General features: G+C 42.8%; 2 protein-coding genes across 6 annotated transcripts in view; both read right to left on the bottom strand.

Moving 5' to 3' along the window:
• The window catches only part of LOC107374008 (probable serine/threonine-protein kinase ireA), a 33,480-nt gene extending 23,394 nt beyond the window's left edge, over positions 1-10,086 (bottom strand). For both annotated transcript variants that reach the window (XM_070543811.1, XM_070543810.1), the window contains exon 1: positions 13-10,086. The gene's annotated coding sequence lies outside the window, so the exon portion shown is untranslated. The remainder of the gene's footprint in view (positions 1-12) is intronic.
• Positions 1-16,967, bottom strand: part of lsamp (limbic system associated membrane protein) — a 293,654-nt gene that overhangs the window by 184,459 nt on the left and 92,228 nt on the right. For all 4 annotated transcript variants that reach the window (XR_011516122.1, XM_070543806.1, XM_070543805.1 and 1 more), the window contains exon 2: positions 10,098-10,242. Coding sequence is in view for 3 of the 4 variants with exons in the window: in XM_070543806.1 (XP_070399907.1) it covers positions 10,098-10,242 (145 nt within the window). In the remaining variant the exon portion in view is untranslated. The remainder of the gene's footprint in view (positions 1-10,097; positions 10,243-16,967) is intronic.

Raw genomic sequence — 16,967 nt, forward strand, 5'->3', positions numbered from 1 at the left:
AATTGTACTTACCAAAAAGTTTCTCCTTGGAAGCAATAGAAAAACAAAAATGTTGCATCCACATCTTAGTAACATTTATACAGGGCCTCTCCTTCCAGCCCAGTGATATGTCTTCCAACATACTACAGCAAGAATTCTCCTGGATCAATATTTTTAGTGGCAATAACAACATAACCTGCAAAAATATGATGAGAGTAGCAGTGATCTTTGCATTTAAGAACTGACAAGAATGCATATATGTATGTATACTTCCCATAGTGTCTTTAAACTACTCAAACTTTACAAGTTATACACATACACACTTAAAAAGCAACTGCAAGCACTTCCAAACAGACTTGAATCTGCACCGAAGGGCCTTGAGTGTCTGTTAGTGCAAAGCAAAAGTTTAAGAAGACAAAAACGAGCACTATCTTCCATTGGGAAAAGAGAAAACTCCTCTGTGAGTAATCCTGTCTAGTAGCTCCGGTTTGGGCCAACTGAAAACAACAAGTGCAATCAGGGTCTGTGAAAGAGCTGTTTCTCCCCTCCCTAAAACACTCATCAGGTGATCTAGGTCTCAATTATTTCAATCAGCTGCTGCATGAACACGTTTCCAACTAGTAGCACAGCATAAGTTTGGTGGCATAACTGACACGTCAGCCCTTGTGTCTCAGCCCCTCCGGGGTAAAGACATACGTGTCTACCTGCGCGTGTCCACAGAGCAAACAAGCTCAACCCAGATGCTGCTCCATTGACACCTTGCAAAATGTGCCATTATCCTATACCTGTGATCACTGGCTTCAGAGGAAGGTCACACACAGCAAACCGCTTTCGCAACCTTCAAAACCTCCTCTCACTAAAACCAACTCCCCCTGAAGACATCCACCTGTCTATGGGACTGTGGAACTGTCAATCGGCTGTAAACAAAGCAGACTTCATTACCGCATATGCAAACCACCTGTCACTCAATGCATTGGCTCTCACTGAAGCCTGGATCAAACCATGTGACAATGCTACCCCATCTGCTCTCTCAGTTAACCACACTTTCTCCCACACTTCTCGTGCATCTGGCTGAGGTGGTGGAACAGGCATGTTAATTTCCAACAAGTGGATATACAGTCAGTTGCTACCCATCACTAAATACAACTCCTTTGAATACCATGCCATCCAGGTAACTGTACCGAAAACATTATTTTTGGTTGTCATATATCGCCAACCAGGTCAATTCGTAGACTTTCTTGATGAACTGGGTACCCTGCTCTCCTCCATTCCTGAGCATGACTGTCCCACAATGGTCCTTGGAGACATGAATATTCCCCTGGACAAATCCAGCTCATCAGACTTCCTGTCACTAATGTCATCATTTGATCTAAAACTAGTACAAAGTCCTCCAACTCACAAAGCTGGAAAAGCACTTGACCTCATTTTCACCAGAAACTGCGATAGACACAATCTCTGTCACACCGCTGCATCTTTCCAATCATTACTTCATCCATTTCAGCACAACTACAAGGGAGGTCCACTGCTTCCTCCCCAGTGGTCTCATTCCGCCGCAACCTCCGCAATCTGGCACCCAACCACTTCTCTCTTGTTGCCTCCACTCTTCCATCTCCCAGCACATTGCTTATGAAGTGAATGATGCCACCGAGTCACTCTGCTCCACACTCTGCTCTTGTCTTAACAACTTGTGCCCTTTAGCCACTAGACCTGCTAGATCCTCTCAGTCGCACCCTTGGCTAAATGATACCCTCCGGTCTCTAAGCGCCAATCTTATAGCTCCGGAACGGAAATGGCGCAAAACAAAAGATCCTGGTGATCAATTGAAATTTCATGAATTACTGTCCTCATTCTCTGCCAGCATCACTGATGCAATGAAAGCTTTCTACACTGACAAAATTCTCAGCTCTACTGACTCTCAGAAACTATTTCCAACATTCAAAACTCTGCTCAACCCTCTATCTCCACCTCCAACCAACAATCTATCAGCTGACACCTTTGCCTCATTCTTCACTGACAAAGTGGCAGCTATAAACAAACAGTTTACTCAACTGGCCACTCCTGAACATTCTCTACAACAAACTCCTTCTAGCTCAACCGTCTCAAGCCCTACTGCTTCATTTTCCTCTTTTTCCTCTCACTGAGAACTGTGTGCCCAAGCTTCTCACGTGCAGCCGCCCTACAACATGCCCACTTGACCCCATTCCGACTAAGCTGCTCCAAGCTATTGCTCCTACAGTAGCCACAGCAGTCACACATGTGATCAACGCTTCACTGATATCTGGTACATTTCCCACCTCTCTCAAGCATGCTCAGGTTAAACAGCTGCTAAAAAAACATCTGTTCCTCCAAATCATGTGGAGAGCTACCGACCTATCTCTCTCCTCCCTTTTCTGTCCAAAATCATTGAAAGGGTGGCTTTCAAGCAGATCACAGGATACTTCTCACAAAACTGTCTGCTTGACCCTTACCAGTCTGGGTTCAAAAAGGGCCACTCCACTGAAACTGCTCTGTTAGCAGTGACGGAATCCTTAAGAGAAGCTAGAGCGACTGCCAAATCCTCAGTGCTTATCCTGCTCGACTTATCGACTGCATTTGACACTGTCAACCATGGCTTCCTTTTGCCCACACTCTCTACCATGGGCATCACAGAGAAAGCACACGCCTAGTTTGAATCATACCTCACAGGACGATCATTCAGTGAATCTTGGCTTGGACAATCCTCTACCGTGCACCTTCTTGCCACAGGAATCCCCCAGGGCTCTGTACTAGGACCTCTTCTCTTTGCCATATACACCACCTCACTGGGGGAAATCATTCGATCACATGGCTTCTCTACCACTGCTATGCAGACGACACCCAGGTCTGTCATTTCCGCAGGATGACCACACGAATATCAAACGGTCTCTCTGACATATCAAAATGGATGAAATCCCACCATCTCCAACTCAACCTCTCTTAAACTGAATTACTTGTCATCCCAGCAAAACCATCCATACAGCACAATATCTCAATCCAAAATGACTTCCTATCTCTGGCTCCTTCAAAGGCAGTTTGAAATCTGGGTGTTGTGATTGATGAACATCTGACCTTTAAAGATCATGTTGCCTCTGTTGCTCGTTCATGCCGCTTTGCGCTGTATAACATACGAAAGATCAGACCATACCTAACACAACATGCCACCCAGCTCCTGGTGCAATCTACTGTCATCTCCCACCTCGATTACTGCAATGCCCTTCTAACTGGTCTTCCAGCCTGTGCTGCGAGACCTCTTCAAATGGTCTCGAACGCAGCGGCGCATGTGGTCTTCAATAAGCCAAAAAGAGCACACGTCACCCCTCTGTTCATTGAGCTCCACTGGCTACCGCTAGCAGCATGCATCAAATTCAAATTGCTAACACTAGCATACAAAGTCCGAGATGGTACGGCTCCCATCTACCTGAATCCTCTTGCAAAGGCTTACGTCTCGGCCCGGCCGCTCCGGTCATCACAGGATGGTCGGCTAGCAGTGCCTACACCACGCTCAGGACAATCCACTCTTCTCATGCATCGTTCCACAAATGTGGAATGACCTTCCAAGCACTACCAGAACGGTGGCTTCCTTTTCAATTTTAAAGAAACTCCAGAAGACCCTGCTCTTCAGAGAGCATCTTCTAAACTAGCACCCGTCCCCCCCTCTACCGTCCAGTCCTTTGTTCCCTCCTCTCCATGATTCATGTCAAGTTGTTGTTATTGTTGTTGTTAGCCTCAAGGGCAACATGCCGATTATCACTTGTAAGTCCTAGACAAAAGCATCTGCTAAATACATAAACATAAACACAATATGAACAGAAAATCTAATTCTTAAAGAGCAAATTGCAAATAAGAGACACCCATGAACCAATGTTCAGAGAAACATAAGAGAAACTTGTTTAAAAATTTTTTTACACATACATTAATTATTTAAGCATTTAGAGTCATTTATGTGAGGAAAATGTTTTTTTTTCTGCCAAACCAACGTGACGCAAGCGAAGGGAGTCCTGTTAGCTTAATCCAGAGACAAACCTGGATTCTAATATGGCTCTGACACAGAGGAACCTGTGATCCGGTTCTGGAGGTTCTGTGCGCTGCTCTGAGCTGGATCCAACCCAAAAACGGCTCGACTGGCTCGCTGGTGTTTTTAACAGCAGCACATCCTCTCCTGGAGGTCCACACGGCGGTTCTGATCTTGTTCTTACAATGATCTGAGTTCTAGAAATCCGCAATTAATTTTTTAAAACTTCGCCACAGGTCTCTGGAGGCCAGCGCTGACCTCCATGAGTTGGTATCGACACCGATTTGGGTTCCAGAAGTCCCATCTTTTCAGTCGCACAACACACCCCCAGGCATGGAGATAAAGGCATGTTGTACTTATTTGGAAACTTGTGGATGTCATATGTGCAGAGGCTGGAATTTTTACAGGCTTCACAAACAATAGTTTATCAAAATTAACACAATCATAAACTAATGAACACACACTACCTCGATAACACGACCTCTCTAACCTAAAATTGCACGCTTTACACTGAGCTGAGGCAGAACCTAGCTTAGAACTCCCTTAAATTACGTCAGAGGCTAAGACAAAAAAAATAGTGTTTTTAAAAGCTTTGCTAAAAAAGGCCACTTTTTACTCAAATCTGTTTTGTTTTGTATTTTAAAATGAAATACCTACAATAAACATTTAAAGTAGTATTTTTTGGACAATATTTTATATGAATTAGAAAAAAAATTTACCTGCAATTTGCTCTTTAAACTAAAACATACCTTTCTCTTTGCCGATCAGTTTCTTCTGAAAAATTCTTTGTCATTTCCAGAAACAATGAAGTGCAACACAACCTTTTCAGGACAAATCCTTCTAGGCCTCATTTGTCTGTGAAAAAATATTAGACAAGGACCATTTTAGAAGAGGAACATTTTTAGACATGATAACTTGTCTGTACTCTTCACAACTTGTTTCAAAATAACTGTTTATACAAAAGTGATGAGCAAGTTAACTTGGGTGACTTCATTAAAAAATATGCATCAGTATTTCTGTAACATGGTTTTAACAATGGACTAAAAAGAATCACAAAGGAAATTAGTTAAAATGTGGAACTTACCTTGAAGTTAGGTTTTGTCCTCCAAAATGTAAAGTGGTTAACTAAACACTTCCTCAACTTCCTCAACTGAACTGTGGTAAAAGGCGAATATTTCAAAGATAGATTTTTGTCATCCACAATGTTGCCAAATAGACAACACTTTCTAAAATATGTAGTGAAAGGGGAAATAAATCTAAGTTAGAATCTTGTCATTCTAAATGGTGCAATGTGCTAAGCAATTCCAGCACTTCCTCAAATATCTGCCAAAAAAAGTAAAGAAATTTAAAGTTGGTTTTTGTCTTTCCAGAATTTGAAAAAAAGGTAGACCAAAGAACGTTTCTTTCTGCAAGGAGTCCTCAATATAACAGTCCGAAAAAGCTATGTGGGAAGTGATTGGTTCTGAAGATAAGACCTCCCCAATGATGCTATACATTTCAACACAAATTAAGACCCAGTTTCTTGAATATCTTGTTTACATCCTCTATCAGGACTGGAAGATGTAAAGAAGGGGTGGGGCTTTAGCGAGTTGACTCCTGGGGAGTTGGAGGTGTGAATGACCGTGTTGAATGGTGAATTGGATGTGTGGAGGTATCAGGGTTGGCTCATGGTCCATCAAAGAAACTGTAGAACTCAATCAAATGTCGAAAATGTTGAAAAAGTAAGAAAAAATTAAAATTGCTTGCCATAGTGGGTCAGGTCTGCTTTTGCATTCAAACACGGCCCACACTTCGGCTCACAAGTAGATGCCATGAACGACGGGGAGTTTTATCATATTACTGGTGTTTCCATGGTTAGTGACAAAAATCTGAACACTGGTGTTACATTTAGCTCTGTTCCCGTTTATTTTCACAAAATGCAGCCAAAACATAGATATTTTTTGGGTGTTGTATTAGTTTGCAAACTTGGAAGTGTTTTGTAAACAAAGTTTGTGAGCGAGAAAGCATCCTACGTCTGACATGAACTGCAGCAGCAGGAGGAGCGGGGCTATGTGGCTCATAACAAGCTCATAATGAGAGCTGATGATGGCTGCTCTTGTGGTCTGCCTGTATCTGCTGTCCTATATGTTTTGTGTGTTTAACCTTGGTCAGGCTGTACTGTGGAGAAAGATTTCTATGCTTCAGGACGCTGGGGCACTGACAATAAAGTTGTTCCTCCTGAAATGTCAACAAGGCTGCAGTATCCTTCTGGGCTTGTTGGAAGCTAGGATGTAAAATCCACTTTAGAGAATGGAATTTATGTCTGCAGATGACCGGTGGCATGTAGGTCAATCTGTAGGTTAAAACTGACCATGGCTGGACGTTACACGTGTGTGTGTGTGTGTGTGTGTGTGTGTGTGTGTGTGTGTGTGTGTGTGTGTGTGTGTGTGTGTGTGTGTGTGTGTGTATCTAGATCTGTGTGCTTAGATTTGTGTGTGTATTCAGATTTATGTGTATCTACATTTGTCTTTGTGCGTGTGTATCTAGGTTTCTGTGTGTGTGTGTGTGTGTGTGTGTGTGTGTGTGTGTGTGTGTGTGTGTATCTAGATTTGTGTGTTTTTCTAGTCATGTGTGTGTGCATCTAGACTTGTGTGTATCTAGATTTGTGTGTGTTTGTTTGTGTATTTATATTTGTCTGTTTGTATATAAACCCTACATTCTACTGATAATTTATTAAACATAACCACTTACAAAATGTTATTTGGTGCGTTTGAATCTCAATTTTCTTTGGATTTAGTCTGAACTTGTGTTGAAGGGACAAATGTGTTTTTCTGTGGAGAACTAGAGTATCTCAGGATCCTGTAGTTATAAAATATAGAACTACATTTAATTTTTAACAATCTAAAATTTTATGTGTTTATGAGCCAAGAAAATGTATTCAAAGGGTTTTAAGAAATGACCAGTAGATGGCAGAGTGGTTCACTGACTGGAGAAAGCAGGCTTGAACCTGAGAGAAGGGGTGGGAACATGGTGATCTTTCCTCTGACATAGGAATGCAAAGTATTGAGTAACTCATTAATAGTTGTTTCGTCTTATTGATCAATTAAGTGATAAGTGACAGTTTTTCTGATAAGCTGACTTTCAGTCTGAAAAGGTTCCATCTACTGTACACGTAACGTAAAATGCTATCTTCTATACAATATAAAGGAAACATGCAAATCATATTCCTTAATCAAATATTTATTCTGAGCTCACTTGAAGGCAAGGAATAACATCTGGAGTCATGCCAAACATATTCTGATTAGAAAATATTAGACAGGCTACTTAAATAAAACTCAATTCTGGCTTCTGGTCTGCAACACTGGAAGCATAAACAGCAGCAGCATAAAGTAGACATTCCTGAACAGAAAAATACAATATATAGTACTTTAACACAGAAGAATAATACAATAAATTAAATCAATTCTGACATGTAAATATGGCCTCACCTGTGGGCTACTAGCAGTAATTTTAATCCCTTTCAAACTGGGAAATGTGACAACTTCCCGATTACAATAGTAGACAGGACTGTAGCTCTAGGCAATATAGGCTGCTGATGACAGATGTGTCTGTCTTTGTAAAACAAAACAAAACATCCCTCGTGCTCCTCATCGATTTATGTTCATCAATATCAGCATATCAACCCGCTCAGGAGTAAAGTCGGGTGTGCAGCCGGTTTACAGTCAGGGTTAGGGATAGGGTTGCTGCTGAGAATGCTCTCAGAAGGGACCGATGGGCCTGGTATGGCCAAGTACTTTGATGTCAGGTTTGTCAGCCTTAGAAGCCTTCCTTCATTAACTTTTCACGGTGTTGTGGGACTGGAATCAAGGAGTGGTGGCGGATGCTTCAGAAAGCTGTCCACCTCTTTCTCTACGTCATCGGTGCTTCTGGTGGTTTAGGAATAAAGCATCAGCACTGCATCTCTGAAGCACAGCTCCCTAACTGGCACTGCCCTGACCACGTCCTGCTGGCCCTGACCCATCTGCTTAAGCCAGAACTTCAATCAGTTAGCGTGGGCTGCAACCCTCCTTGGTGGGGTCAGAAACCCCAGGTGCTCTTGTCTGGGATCCAGCATGGTCGTCGGGTCATCAGAAACAATCTGTAAAGAAAAAAATAATAAATTAGATTCAAATGTGATTTAAAGCAGCTTTCTGGAGTTTTCCTCTTTCAGAAATTATGTATGATTTGTCAGAAATCCATAAAAGTGATTAATTTTTCATGTACTGTGATATAATATAAGCAATCCATCTTTTTTTTTTGCTAAGCACGCCCCTGCCCGGCAGAGCTCCGAGCAATAGGAAGCTGAGCACCGACCAGAACTAACATATAGCGTTAGACTGCCGCTTAGACGCTTCATATTTAAGGAATACCTCGGCTGATGCAGAGTTGATGAACTTTTCACTGACAAGAAAGTCTCTAAAATATAAATATATGAAAACACAACATGACATGAGAATAATACTCGTAAAACAACGTGTTTTAGCTGTTTGTCTGCTACAGAAGCACATTTATAAACAGAAACGTGAAGTTGGCATCTAAAAAAACAAAGGAACAGCGTTTTTGTGTGATACACTTGTCAGCCACTAGATGGTGCCATTAGATAAGAGAAATAGCCACTCCAGGTGGTGGTGGTGTCAAAAGGCTTTTAGCGTTTCTACTTGTGGTTTTAAAGACATTCAAGTCATTTAGAACAGAGGACAGAGCGGCAGCGAACTCCACTTCAGTTGCCATGTTTATGACAAACTCGGCGTTGTGGTGTGTGACGTACGCTACTCAGCGCTGATTGGCTCGGTTAGAAATGTCGGGGGTGAGGGTTATTTGAATAAGAGAGTTCCCAGACCCTTTCTCTGTGCAGAATTAAACAGAGCAGGAGTCTGACAGGCCAGGCTAGAAGCGACCAGCTGCGCCTTCACGCTGTGAATCTGTTCCTGGCTTCACAGACAATCACGTGAGCAACATTATTTACGAAGCTAACAGCTCAGACAGGCCATCCAAGATCTGCGGCGTCTGGGCTGCAAGGCAGCAGAGTGGACAGGAACTCACCATGTCAAGGCTTCCTGCTCAAAGACAAAGTTTATTTTACTTAAACAGATGAATGAACTAGTTTAACTCATTAACAGACTGTTTGATATTAATTATTAGATGAGATGGGAGTTAAAAACTACAATTGTCAAACAAGTGCTTTGTGTGCAACGCATACAGTTAAACATATCTGCAATAATTACATAAATGGATTGACCTTACCTTCATCCTTCCACTCAGTAAAGAGCACTCTGGATGTGAATTTCCCCACTTTGCTGGAGGCTTCCTCGTCTGTCTCCAGATGCACGTTGATCAGGCTGAAGGTGATGGGATGTGTGTCTGATATGGACACCTCAGTCTCAGCAGACATGATGGTCGTTGCACAATTGAGTGTTTCCCACACTGGCGCCACATCCTCCATCAATTGCCACTATTCATCTCTCAATTCCTGCGTCCTCACGTCTGTGAGTTTGGTTACTGTGCGGTCAAACAGTACAGCAGACACGGCACGCCTCTGCTCCGTTAGGCTGTTAAACATTTCCCTGGCCGAGTTCCACGGTTTTACAGGATTGGATGAGTTTAAGAGACGGCAGCTGCATTTGTTTCTGTTTTGCTGTGAGTGCTTTGTTTGCTGGATTACTATGAGTAAAGAGTTGCACGTGTTTGCTAGCAGCTATTATGACTCAGGTTAATGGGGAAGTAGAATATTGTGAAGAGGTTCAATATACTAGACTCAAAGTGTCACACTCTAATCGGCTAATGAATCCAGAATCCTTGCAAAGGCTTTCTGAGCCTTTACATGGTCTCTCAGTCTAAACTGGATTACTAAAATAAATGGGCTTTGCCCCATATTTTCATGTTTTCAGTTTTGCATGTGTGCTTGAACCTACTGCAAAACTTAGTTTTATTAACACAATGCTTAAAGACATGCTTAATGCATTGGTAATATTACAATATCTCTAAACAACATTCAAGAATAAAAACAAATGTAACACCAGAGCTTGACTGTAAGGACCCCCCCTCCTTTACCAGCAATGGCAAGCACTACCTTTTGTATGCGTAGACTGTACTCCAGCTGTCCTTTCATGACCAGGTCCACTCTGGGGTCCAGGGACCACTTGTCCTGACCAGCAAAGATGATGTTCGATCGATTGAGCCAGGCCACTTTGGACACTTTTTCGTCAACGTAGCACCTGCAGGCACAACCAGAGCTTTTGAGGTAAGATGTACAAAACCAAAGAGGTCAGATCCTCTAGGATAGCCCACCTCAAAGTGAAAATGTGTCCATTACCATTTTCCCCAGAGTTAGATAAATGAGAAACAAAACTTCTGATCTGGCACCAGTCCGTCTGCTTTTGCCTAGCATAAACTATAGAAGTGAATGGGAACTAGTAACATTTGGTTGCAAATGACTCAATAATGACACCAATTATTCCTGGTGAGCTCAATAATCATGTCGATTTCAAGTGAAAAGACAGAAATAACACAAAGGGTTTGCAGGGGCTCATTTAAATTTGGCACTATGGTAGAAAGGAAGAAGAAAGAAAGGAAGAAAGAAGACAGGAAGAAGGAGGAAGGAAGAAAGAAAGAAAGAAAGAAGTGTAACGTGAGGAAATATGGGTTTTCTGTCACAAAGGTGGTGTTGGACTCAGCTGTGTCAAAGCTGGGTCGTTGAGAACTTTCACCCACAGATTAAGACCTGAACGCCAGCGAGTCTGGGAGGAAACCATAACATCTGCCACCTGCAGTACCAGAAGAAGGAGTTCTCATGGACAAGTAGTCATAACAAGTCAAAACATAAAGTTTAAACTTCCTTTTCTTGTTTTGAATGTTAAAAGTTTAATCATCAATTTGCTCATTATAAATGTGTTTTAATCAAATGAATGACTATTATGCTTTGGGGTAATTATAAGAGATTTAATGAATCCATAATTAGATAATGTTGAGAGTGTTTGTTGCTGACCTTCACACACACTCAAGCACACACACCCACACACAGATTCTCACAGTTAAACTCCAAAACACATTTGCTGACACACACGTTTGCTTTGAGAAGAGAAAGGCTTTAGGTAAGTTTCAGTCTTATGATTGCAGTTCGTGCTTGACAACGAAAGAGAGTGGATGTGTGAACAACCGCTGAAAGGGGGGAGCCGGTTGGCTCGTTTCTTCTCCCCCCTCTCTCTCACGCTGTTCCTGCCAAGCCAGACAGAATAGCTGAATCGCGACTTCTAACGCAGACTCATTACCGAGTCTTTTGATTTCTGAGTGAATTAACTTAAGAAAGCGCATCGACAAAACGCTTTACCATCAACGTGTACCGAGGGCAACTCTGGACCGGTTCGCGGCGCATCTTTGTCTTCTTTGCCAGCCAAGGTGCCCTGGATGAAACATCATCCTAAGGTGACGTCCCGGGTCCAACAGAGGGTCCGATTTTCGGTGAGGCAAAACACGACAGATAGCGTTTTGATGCATCTTTTCCAACTAAACCTAAGTTCATTCAAACCATCCCTTTTCACTCAGACACCTGTTTCTTCCTGAAGCAAAATCAGACGCACACACGCATCCATCTCACCTCATCTCACTCTCAATCTTCATTCACCGACAGAAGGTCTATTTGAGCAAGAACAGCATATCAACTGTTAAAGATTGTCCCACAAAGTTGCCAATGTTGATTGTTATTACCTGTTTGTCAATTTCAAAATCACTAGTTTAATTTGAAGAATTAAAACTTTTAATTGTCAAACTGGTTTCCTCATTGAACTGAAACACAGACACACAGATATTATCGTCAGTTTATCGATGAAAACAACCTTTGAGTCTTCTTAACAATATAACTGAGTAAAGACAGTTTCTCCTTACAATATAACTGAGCCAGTCAATATTTTCTTTACAAATATGGCTGAGCCAGCCAAATTTCTTTACAGAAGACAGGAAGAAGGAAGAAAGGAAGAAAGAAGACAGGAAGAAGGAGGAAGGAAGAAAGGAAGAAAGAAGACAGGAAGAAGGAGGAAGGAAGAAAGAAAGAAGACAGGAAGGAGGAAGGAAGAAAGGCAGAAAGAAGACAGGAAGAAAGAGGAAGGAAGAAAGGCAGAAAGAAGACAGGAAGAAAGAAGAAGGAAGGAAGAAGGAGGAAGGAAGAAGAAAGAAAGGAAGACGGAAGGAAGAAAGGAAGGAAGGAAGAAAATCTCTTCTATAGCGCCTCTAAAGATAAAAATCACGAGGCGTTTCACAAAAACCCAAAAAAAATTAAAGCATATAAAAGGAAAAAAAAACGATTAAAATATGTTTAAAATGAGAAAAAATAAAAATTGTGAATTTAAAAAAATGTAAAGATAGGAAGAGAGAAACTGAACAGGAAAGGGAGAAATCCGTGGATCCCAGGAAAGGTGGAACAAGAGCAGAACAAGGAGAGGGTGATGAAGGTCCCACCAATGCCTGAACAGGTGAGTTTAAAGGAGACCACTGAGTCCACTGATCTCAGGCTCAGGGGGAGAGAGGTCCAGAGTCTGGGGGCCACAGCAGCAAATGATCTTTCACCTTTGACCTTTAGCTTGGTGCTGCACAACCAGTAGGCTTTGGCCACTGGACCTCAGGGACCTGCTGGTGGTGTAGGGACTGAGAAGATCACCAATGTATGATGGTGCTTGTCCATGTAAGGCCCTATAGACCCAAACAATCCACAAAAATAAAGAATCAATGATGAACAACAGTCTGCTATAGACCTGCAGAAAGGGGACACAACATTACAACAGGAGCAAGCTATCACTGCATCAACCTGATGAGGAAATATAAAATCAACATTGTTTTACTGAAAAATCATGATAATAAATCACAGTGCATTTAGTGCCAACCACAGCCTTAAGACGTGTTGAAAATGCCCAAGTCCATACTTATGTGAGCACCTGTGAGTGTACACGCACTTGTTTATGTAAGGTTTCTCTATAGGAGCATCCAATGGAGAGTGTGCGGGGCCACAGATCTGTCCCCAAAGATGAGATAAACCCCAGTTTATCTCATCCAGGAGCTGCCCTGGAGCACAGGGACCCCAGGGAGACTGCGACCAGAAAAGCCCCTGCCCCCCTCGAGAAAGACAGGGGATTGCCCCGGGGGGTCACAACCAGCAGCCGGCTGTGTCCCGGGAGATATCAGCGGCAAGCTCACAGGCCCGCACGCAGCCTCCCACCTCCAAGCCGGCCGAGCCCGGAATCCAGTGACCCGGGACCCAGGAGCGACCAGCCCCGCCGGGAACCCAACAGAGCCCAGGAGCTCAGATCCCACCAGGCAGCCACCAGGAACAATCAGACAGACGCCAACCCGGGAGCCACAAAACCTGATTAAGTATCTGAGAGATCTTGTGATCTCTGGGTTGTAAAATCAGTCTGTGTGCTTTAATAAGAGATTCTTCATAAACCCATCCGACGCCAGTGTGCAGGTCTACCATACCCTTGTGCTGACGGCCGCTCTTCATGGTCCGGAGCAGAGGCTGTCCGGGTGGTGAGGTCACCGGATGGAGTGTCTCCTGGAATCTTAAAGTAGAAGCTACCTTAAAATTCAGATATCACCGGCCCTAAGATGTTGCCAGGGTCTGCTAGTTAGACGTTCCATGTTCGAGGAGGTCTCATACCACTTGCAGGCGTGGCAGAGCGGCTTTGACCTTGAGGTCAAAAGAGAGGATGGTCCCCAGTGCTTGCTCACCCAGTCAGCCTAACCGGGAAGCTGGCTAAGAACTGATTGTTCAGGAAGTGAACAAGGTATTTACCAAAATACCTCAGGCAATCACTACTTCACCCAGATACTTGGAGGTTATTCTTGGTGTGAAGCAAAAATGTTTTAATGTAAATAAAAGAAAAGGACATCTTGTGATATACAGTAGATCTGAGGCTGGATAGTCCATTTCTACCCAAATGAATAATAAACCAGCTTTTATTAAGCCCCCCTGCATGTTTTCCATGTCTCTGCTTCAGCCCACCTGATTTACATATCTGCATGGCCTTCTCAGGATGATATCAAGTGCTAGCCTGGCAAGCCAGACTATATATGTGAATATATAGTCTGGCCACGACCCATTGAGGGCTGTCAGTCGTGGGGCAGGCTCTACGGTTGTCTTTCAAACTGTCTGCATGCAATTGGATAGCGCTAGGACCAATCAGAATAATGAACAATGTGACGTAATCACAGCGACGGAAAAGATGAGGGAGGCAGCAATGGTGTCTAACATCAATGATTTCTGTCGTTTTTGTATGAAAAACATGCGAATATCAGGTGTACTGGGACATTGCACTACCTTGTTTGATTAAAAATAAGAAGCCGCCAAGTATACCGACAGACTTATGCACGTTGGATTGGAGATTAAAATACGATCAGGGAAGTCTAACCGTGTTTGTAGGGGTTGTGTCTCGACGTTATCAGGAGTGGAAAAATATCTACCACTGTATTGGAGATGGGTGGAAAACAAGAAGGACGATGAATCCTGTGCAAGAGAAAGCGCGACAAACTCCGAAAAAAGAAACCGAGAACCGACTCCTTCTAAAACTCCAAGGGCACTGAAAAGGTTTTGCCACAAAGCTACAAGTCCAGGAATAAATAATGTGAGAAGGAGTATTAATGCGGTAAGCTTGCTAGGCTACTACTTCTCATATACAAGTATATATAGGTGATCTGTAACAGTACCGAACTACCTTAATTCATTTTATAAGTTAAGTTCATTATTATCATCGTGATTGATGCTAGCAAGTTAGCCTTGAAATTTTGACTTTGCATAATGTGTCCTAGCTAATGTAATCTGTGAACTACAACAATATCTATCATAAATCAGAGGGCTCCTATTACCCAGGCAGCCTCTACAATCTCTTAGTTGGCATATAATATATTAATATGTTTGCAGCCTCCATGCATATGCTTTCTGTGCTGTTGTCTGCTTAACGTCATGATAAATAGGTTACTTTGTATTGTGTGTGCATTTTCTGTATAACATCGTGAGCTGGCCTTCCATAAATTCCAAATAATCTACATGACATTAACCGTGTGTGTGTGTGTGTGTGTGTGTGTGTGTGTGTGTGTGTGTGTGTGTGTGTGTGTGTGTGTGTGTGTGTGTGTGAGTGATTTAAGAGGCTGGGATGTGTGAGTCATTCAATGAAGTGTGTCTAACCTTATTTTACTATCTTTCAGGCCATCACCAAGCAGAATGTGTGTGACACAGAGGAGTCTAAGATAGTGGAACATATCAATAACAGGAAATGGGCAGCAGCGGCTAAGTTCATCATGAACCATAAAGACTTAACTCAAGAAGTCAAAAAAACCATACTTTCACTGCTGGAGAATGAGTGCAAGACAATATGCAACCCCAACAACAATTTCATTTTGTGGAGGTCATCGCCAGAAGATCTGAAGTCCTTCTCATTTGACAAGCTTGAATCAGACCTACAGCGTTCGTCACCACTTCTGTTCTCTATCTTTGCTACTATCTGCAACAACTCCAGTCCTGTCACCTGTGCTGCTTCTGCTATCGTACTCAGAGGACGACAACCCCGTCTGTCAGCATTTGCCCATTATTTGAATTGTGTTCTTATGTATGGGGGTGCAAAGAAGGCTGTCTTTGACAGACTTAGCAAGCTTGCAATAACAACTGCTCACACAAATGCAATAGGAAAGCAAAAGGAGTTGGCAAACACATGTGGAGCAGGGGCAGATTAAGGACTGAGGAACATCCAGGGCTTAACACACGCACACACACATGTGCGTGCGTGCACACACACACACACGTGACACGCACTAGTCAACATCATATATGTCTTGTTCCACATAATTTTTAATCTGAAGCTACATATTAAGCATTTTCAGGGCAGAATATTGTTCCTGTTAGTGTTTAGTGTGAGATGATAGTAAATATTCCCTTTCTTTCTCCAACAACTTTACCTGATAAGCTAACTTTAGGCAAACCAGCAGCACAACAAATATTTTCAAATAAGACTCACAAACCTGAGTCAGCACCAGTCTCATCAAAGCTGGGGTTCTGTCGTACTTTTTGTCTAAAAAACATCCTTATGTCCATCTTCACTCAAGCGTTTCAGGCAGAGTGTAGAAGAAGCCAGCTGCTGAAGGGCTTCTTCTTCAGTGGTGGAGGCTCAGGCAGGCTGTATACAAACTACTGCCAGCTGCTCCCTCTCTGTTGGACTTTGGTACTGCATGTTACTTCCACGATTTAGATCCGGGGCTTTTCATAAAACATTCAGGGCTTGAGCCCAAGTAGCCGGGCCTAACGCCGCCCCTGCTGTGGAGCCAGTCTTTTCCTGCTAAAGAGGCTGAACGAATCATTCTTGAGTCTGGAAACTGAGCGCCATAGAAATGTGGCCTCAGAGAGGACAAAAAGGCAATGAGTCCATCGCGCAAACCAGAACTTATCCCCACAGATGTCTTCTTGAGCACTGAAGAACTTCAGTTGTCGGGTATGGTCTAACATATACACACACCCAGATGACTTTATTGATACATGTGTGTACATTTCCTTTAAGTCTCTGTATTTTTGGTGTCTCACAACAGAGGAGGAGTTGGAATGCAGTGAAAAAAAGGCCACTGAAGAAGAAAATATCATATCTGTGCTTCTGCCAGAGAGTCAGCCAACTCCACCAAACACATATTCCATAATCATGGATAACTTGGATTTTTTCATGAATGCACACCATCAGTCTACCCTCCACAGTAACAGATCCATTCACTGGATACACCACATTGCTGTACAGGATCGTATTCCAACACATCACCTGGCCAACGACATACCGCTTTTGGATGTTCAACAGTACAACCTCACTATGTCACTCCCAGGACATGAAACTCAAACATATATGCGGAGAGAGTTTGTTGTCATTGGTAGTAGAATTTTGATGCAGTATCTGGCAGTTTTCAAATCTTTTTGCAATGT

Source organism: Nothobranchius furzeri, chromosome 13 (assembly GCF_043380555.1).
Source record: "Nothobranchius furzeri strain GRZ-AD chromosome 13, NfurGRZ-RIMD1, whole genome shotgun sequence".
NCBI lineage: Eukaryota > Metazoa > Chordata > Actinopteri > Cyprinodontiformes > Nothobranchiidae > Nothobranchius > Nothobranchius furzeri.